At 38.3% G+C, this 7,500-nt stretch overlaps 1 protein-coding gene across 1 annotated transcript in view; it reads right to left on the bottom strand.

The window, feature by feature from the left end:
* Positions 1–3,469, bottom strand: part of LOC104275441 (forkhead box protein P2-like) — a gene marked incomplete at its 3' end in the record, with an annotated part of 68,385 nt that extends 64,916 nt beyond the window's left edge. Inside the window, exon 1 of the mRNA XM_009871405.1 lies at positions 3,290–3,469. Within this exon, the coding sequence (XP_009869707.1) occupies positions 3,290–3,457 (168 nt within the window). The remainder of the gene's footprint in view (positions 1–3,289) is intronic.
* Positions 3,470–7,500: the final 4,031 nt, after the last annotated feature.

Here is a 7,500-nt window from a genome sequence, read left to right as displayed (position 1 = left end):
TGTATTTAATCAAGGATATGCTTTTTCCATGTATTATACATTCTAGTATCAAACTCTGATTTTAATAGAGAAGAAAAAAATGAAAGTCAAAACCTCAGAAGTGTATGAATGTACATACATGCGAGCATGTCTCATCGTAAGCCAAAGAAAGCAGAAGAAAGAAGTCCAAGCACATTACAGTTTGCATCATATTTTAATAATAAAAAGCTACATTTACCTTAGCAATATTTATAAATTGATAAATATCGACAGTAAGATAAAAAGTTGCTTACGTTCTAGTCATACATCTTCAAAGCCGACCTGATGACTTGTGACAGCACCCAATCCATTTATCACCAAGTATACATTACAATACATTACAGCACACTGTCATTCTCTCTTGATACATGGGTGAGGAATAACTCCCTGACTTAAGTCAAACTTCCGATTTCTATATAAAGATCACAACAACATAGTTCATCAAGCCACTAACAGGGCTGTCCACACTGCATATAATTGCTTATAAAAACATAATGAAGTCTATTATTTTAGCTTATTTACTTTCTAAAAACCCACCAATTTGTGATCACAATTCTTGATCAAGATGCGAACCCTACACAACTTAAATTTTTTACCTTACCCCAGTTGTTCTGTGTATATAGTCTAAAATTCATCATGTTTAACTTTCCCCAGGACATTTTCATGTCACAGTGAAAACTTGGTGATTTACTCAGCTGATATAGCTATTCTTAAGCATTAGCATCACTTTATGTAACTGCCCAGCTGAAGAAAATGTATTAAAACCAGCAATCATTTTCTTGCTTCCTTTAGAAAAAGCTGTAACTAACTTGATTTGTTTATTTGAAGGTCCTCAATAAAATGACTTGAAGATATCAAGACTGGCATGTTAAACTATGGCATGAGTACATTGTATCTTGCACATAATTAAACAGTAAAAAATCTTCAGAACAATAACTGCAGGTACAATGGAGTTTGCTCTGTTTTTCTATTTATCAAAGTTTGTCAAGTGTGTTGCACATTAAAACCAGCATTTTAGAGAGTTACTAGAGTGACAATAATAAAGCCAGCCATCATTTTCCTCTTAAATAATATTTTAAAAGACATCTGGTCAAAAAGAGAATAAAAGAAAATAGAAAAAAAGGGGGAGAAAAACAAAAGTAGCATAAAGCTATGCCCATTATCTAAAGGACATCCTACTGCATGTTTACTAGTGTTTATGTTTCACATCAACATATTTTATAGAAGGATTTATATGCCTAGCTCAAGTTGTATTTAAATCCTACGGTGCAGACCCTACCATAAAATGCCTCTTGAGTCCTATTAACTGTACCCATGGTTTTACTTTGCCTGTCTGCTTATTTAAGATCTAATCACAGTTTTGAAGAAAAGATTGTCACTTCTAAGCCTGTCCCCTCAGAACCTGTCTGTTATTAGTACTCAACTGGATATTTCCATCCTCAGTTGTTATTCTCTGTGGTCTTTGCAAATGCTATCTACTAGAATCTGTGACTCTATGGACAAATTGGCTACAAATGACTAGGACTGCTGCTTGGAGAAACATGTAAGTGACACATTATTCTGTTGGTATTTTTGTGTTTTCAAGTGTTTCACTTAAATCCAGTTTTCTAAACATTTTCACCAACTAAAAACACTCTCTCTCAATAAAAATTCAAAATGCTGCTATAATCTGAACACCTGGATACAGGTGATGGCATGCTTTTCTATTAAAACAGTATAAATTTTTATATATGTGTTTGTGTATATAATTTTACATTAAAATGTGTATATACACAATGTACATATATAGATAATACTCTGTATATATATAGGTGTAAGCCTGTGAGACCTGAATGAAGACACTGAAACCTGTATTTCCTCAGACTGTAATACTGCAAGCGTTCAGCTGTTAAAACAGAATACACTTGGATTTGAAGCAAGGCACAGATTTAAGCCCTGACAACTTCTCATATTTCAATCTACAACTATTTACTTCTTCCACATTTTCTGTCACCATTTAAAATATTTAACTATAAATGCAGCTAGAGTACATAGCACTAAGAATGATTCAATTTTAAGAGCTATTATGACCTGTTATTTCTGAGGCCCGTATACATGCAATTTATCTGTCGTGTTAGTACATGCTTGCATAAAACAGGATTTTTATAATATTTTATCTTACAGTTCCTTCCATTAATGCAACACCTGACACTATAATAAAAAACCTTACTATTTACAAATGAAGGGTTTGAACTCCAGAGGTGCTGAGTGGCCTCAGCAGATGAGAGGATCAGACACCGAAGACTTTCAGGAGTTCAGAGCAGGTCCTGGCACTCCGCAGAATCAGACCCCAAGTGTTTACCAAACAAACTGTTTGGGGGCTGCTGCATTAGTAGAAGCTGCATCCCCTGACGGGGAGGCAACTCTTTACGTAGCCAAAGTAGAAGGAATTACGTTTGTGCATGTTTTAAAAGGAGAAGGAATCTTACAGTGACAAAAATTAATTGACAGCATCTCGCAATCAGATGGCGTCAGCAGTCAGAAAACAGTTTGATTTTACAGTTTGAAACATAAAAGCAGTCCTCAATTAACTCATTGAGAAAACAAGCAAACTTTAATTAAAAAAAAAAAAAGGTTTAAAAAGTGAGAATAGAAACATACCTACAGAAAAGCTGCTTCTCTCTTTTCCCATATTTTCGAACTCACGCATCCAAACCACACTCGTACGCATGCACACACAGACCGGTACAGGCTCTTTCGTTTTTTTTTATTTCGATGGCCCTGAACTAACCAGCAGGTGGGTTTTCTTAATTTTTTTACACCTCCGACAAGCAAAGCATCTTTATTGTGAGAAGTCACTCCGGTCCCTTACACCCCAGCAGCTCCGACTTTGGAACAATTCCTGGCCAGGAGAAGCGAAGTCTCAAGTAACGTGGCCCCCTCTGGTGGAAAGCTCTGCACCACGTCCCGCGCTGCCACCGAAGCAGCCCCACAGTCAACTCCCAGATCCCGAAAACATGCACTGCCAGGCATCGGCACAACTTTTTTTCTAAATACGCAGCGGGATTTTAATCACTGGCGTGCGGCCGGAGCAGCGAGATGCTGCCCCCACGACAAGAGGCTCCTCGCCTTTCGGCACGAACGTGCACAAAACCAACAACAAATAACGCCCCGCGCTCTTCGCCCGCACGACGCTTCCCGCTCGGCATGCACCCAGGGTCTGCGGAAGGCTGCCCACCCGAAATCGGCCCTTTCTCTGCTTAAAAACAAACAGGAAGCCAAACAAACTTACCTGCTGTTGTTGCAGATGCAGCAGTTCTACTGTGCTTACTTCAGTGCTCGTGTCACCACTTGATCTTCCATCTCTGCTGCCAGCATCTAATTGGCTGCTTAGAGTGCTCATTCCATTTTGATTCATTGAACTGTTGCTTATTGTCTCTGTCGCAGATTCCTGCATCATGACTTAATACCTAAAAGTGATTAAGAAGTATCAATTAACACACGCGTTACACCTTCACACTTCCATTATCAAGATGTCCCTCTCTGCCAATTACACAGACAGCATCTTTAGAAGAAGAAAAAAGCCTCCCGGAGCCGTTTACCGAGAAATGCGATGCAAACTCTGCTTTCATACAGATACTAATCACTGGAATTATGGTTTCTATAAGCAATCTCGGTGCGCTTACATTTAACGGCCAAAATAACACCCCATGCACGCAGCGTGGTCAATAGCATTTACGAACGACTACATTTTAAAGTCTACCTATAAAACCAGTTTAAATGAAGGCACGATTTCACACACTGCTCTATATTTCCTATTATCTAGCTTTGACAACCATGGATGACTATACAGCCTTATTTAAAATATTCACTATCTTGATTCTGTCAGAATTTTACAGCATATCTTATGCAAGGCTGTTGTTTAATGATGCACAGCTAATCATACAAAATTAAAATTTTGTAAGGGTGTTACAAATCATATGGTATCAACCAATGATAAATAGTATAATGGGCTTCTCCTTTTTTGTGACTAAATAAAATTTTGCCTCGGAGGCATTTTAAGAAAAAGCTCCTGCTGCAAACACGTCAGATATTGCCTATTTTTTTAATCAAACGGCTGATATTCATTTATTTTTCTGACATTTAAAACATTTAATACTGTCCTTCCTGGGAAGTAATTAAGCTTATGCATGAGCAGCAATCAAACTGTTCACTTGAAGATGACTTAAAACTCAATTTTAACATAGGCAAATAAATGAAAGATATAAAATTAATTTTCCAGGCATGTATTAGATATGAAAGCTGGAAATAAAATCTATCAAGAATATCACTAATGATTGTGCTAAAAACAGCATAAATTATGCATATTACCTTCTCTACAGTAATAAATGTTTTATCATTTTCACTGCATAAATATACTGTACTTTCAGGATAGCAATGAGATGTCCTGCCAAGATCAGTTGAAATCTTTGCAGTAAATAAAGAACCAACGTGCCCTTACAAACCAGGATTTCAAGGCGCATTTTGTATCTGTAATATGGAAAGGTCAACATCTCTTCTCAGAGCCACCACGGTCCTCTGCTGCTCTCACAGGGTCAGAATGGACCTCACTTTCCCTCACCCTCCCTCCCCGACGTACTGCAAGAGTCACGACGACAACCTGGCTGAGCTGTGACTTTAAGACACCTCTGAAGGGGAAGGGATGTGTAAGCAAACTCGGGCAAAGAAACAAAGCTTCCTGCTTAGCCTAATTACTGAACTTAGGTATTTGTTCCCATGCAAAGTATGAGCAACAGCCTTTCTAAAAGGAAAAAAAAAAAAAAAAACACAGCAGGAAAAGGATCATTACAACTTCAACTGTGTGCATGGGATATTAATCAAAACGCTGTATGAATTAACACAAACAAGTGCCTACAAGATAAAGTATATACCGAGTGAAGAAAGTTAAAATAGTAAAAGGTGAGTGATTTAGAGATGGTCCAGTCAGAAAATAAACAGGATGCAAAAACCCCAGACTTGAGCACAGTTAACATAAAGGAGGGCAGCTGTTACAGGCCAGTAAACAACAGCAGTGCCAGATGTGTTTATGAACAAACAGTCCTTCTTAAACACTCTTGTTAACATCAGCAAAGAAAAATAATAGACATGGAAAATGTGATACATGCAGTGATGAATTTTACAAGGCAAAAACAAAGCTAATACTCTTTTCTGAGATTAGGCAGCTAATAAGTATTCAAATTAGGCATAAATTTTACATGTACAATGTTTAAAATATTCAGAGAAAAGGGTCTGATTGCCCTTAGTAGTTATATGAAAATTCTAATGCGGGTATGCCACAACTGTGGGAGCAGGCAGCCCTTTCCGATTTTTACAATATTTACTTTCAATAAAAAGACATGTATATCAGAGTGGAAATCTATTTAAAACACTTCATCAACTGTATCGTTACAGGGATTTGGAAATTCGGGAAATTCAAACATTAATCCTCTTTTAGTCAAACAAAGATTTAACCAACAGACAGGTTCATCTTTTACAAATTTGAACGTTAGACAATAACAGTGGTACATTTAGCCAAGCGCATTAAAAGGGTGAAGGGGTATAAATGTTAGATTATCAAAACATTAGAAAACACTCAGAAATTTAATAAATAAATACACCAGCGCCTCTGCTTTTACATTTCTCCGACTCTTTCATCACAATTAGCAGAGAAGGGTTAAACATCTTCCAGTTCATATCAACCAAAGGGTTTTATGTCTTGTGGATTTTGTATCCTTGCAAAGCCCCAGAGTGTAGTTCGGGCTCTGCATTTTAAGTTAAAGTGTCTGTGAGCCAGCAGAATCGGCTTTAACATAACATGACCAGTAACATTACTCCGGCAATAGAAAACAACAAATTCGACCCAACAGCTGTGTGCAGAGAGAATGAAACTATAGAGTATCAATACTAGAAAGGGTAATTTATTTTGAAGTTAAAGAAATTCTGCAGTATCTTCATAAAGAAGAAAAAGTCCCTAGAATTTAATGCTAAAAATTAAATGTTTGGGGTTGTTTATTTCTCCTTGTGAAAGGAGGGTATTTTTAAAAACAATACTGAAACTTTGGCTTGAGTAATGCTCAGTGTTGGTTGTCCACAGCCCCCTTCTCACTGCCAGCAACTGAAAAAGGGCTGCTGGAAAAATCAAGAGCACAGAATCTTTTTCTTCTCCTTTCTTTTCTCTTGCATACATACATGTATACGTGTAAACCTACACACATGTGTATGCATGTACTATCAACTCTAAACCCCTGCAAACTGAAGCACTGAAAATATCTAAACAAGAACTATTTCTGATATCTATGTATCAGTAATTTCAGTTATTGGTGGCAGAAGAAATTGAGCCTGCGACTTCTCACTAAGCAAAGTAATGTACTTCTTTTCTTGCTTTTACAACAGTAGCGCAGGTTGTTAGCGTAATAATCACAAATAGATACGAAGGAAATACAACAACTGCCAGACACTGAAGATGAAAGTTTAGTATTTCAAGCAGGACAAGAAAAAATATACAGGTCCCTGTTTACACACATTTATACACATTCACACTTCCTAATCCTTCTGTTCTTCTCTGGCTGTCACACTCGCTGTCAGTCACGAGCGTGCCGACACAGGCAGGCACGCACACACGCACCCGCGTTCACAGACACGTACGTTCACCAGCACCTACTTCTGCTGCGACTCCCAAACTCTCGTCGCCAAAGGTGAGATATAGGCTCTGCTACCAGGTATTTTAAACAAAGGTATGGGGAAAATATTTGCTGCTCTGCCAGAGAGAATCAAACTGTAGGTTGTTTTAGCATGTGGCTGCGCTGCAGGTTGGATGCCTAATTCTGCCAGGGTAACCAAGCAATCACCCATACCGAAAAGGAAATGCTGGTCCCGCGAAGTTAGAAGCTACAGTTTTACTCTTCTTCCCGCAGCAAGCCGTGCGTTTTCTGTGCACGCGTGCGCACACACGTGCACGCGTGTGTGCCTCGAGCCGGCAAGTCGCTGTACAGATACTTATTCTCTACACCACTTCCCTTTTGAAACATTAAACTGACACTGGAACTGACTGCACAAGATTGCATTTTCTCTTCCTAAACAACTTGAATTGAAAGGTTACTTAGTGTAACAATATTTACTTGCAGAATTGTGTTGTTACCAAGGGTATAATGGATGGTGGCTATGCAGGTTTACGCAAGAATGAGTGAAGCATGAGGCATTAGCCATGTGTTTGACATGTTTCAAATTGCTATAATCCAGCATTAAACACACCCAGCAATTCATGCCATTTCTTGCAGCCATAATCTTGAATAAAGCGTGCACAACCACTTATTATATAAATTAGTATATGACTCCCTGTTATAGTCACAACAGTGCTTTTGTGTTTATTTTGCATCGAGATGTGGTCTTTTATTTGTGCAAATAGCAGGATAGAGAGCCGCGGCTCAATTAGCGCTCCTCACTCCACGACAGCCCGCACCGAGC

This window comes from Apaloderma vittatum, unplaced genomic scaffold (genome assembly GCF_000703405.1).
Source record: "Apaloderma vittatum isolate BGI_N311 unplaced genomic scaffold, ASM70340v1 scaffold19636, whole genome shotgun sequence".
Classification (NCBI taxonomy): domain Eukaryota; kingdom Metazoa; phylum Chordata; class Aves; order Trogoniformes; family Trogonidae; genus Apaloderma; species Apaloderma vittatum.
This window is presented reverse-complemented; position numbering and strand designations above follow the sequence as displayed.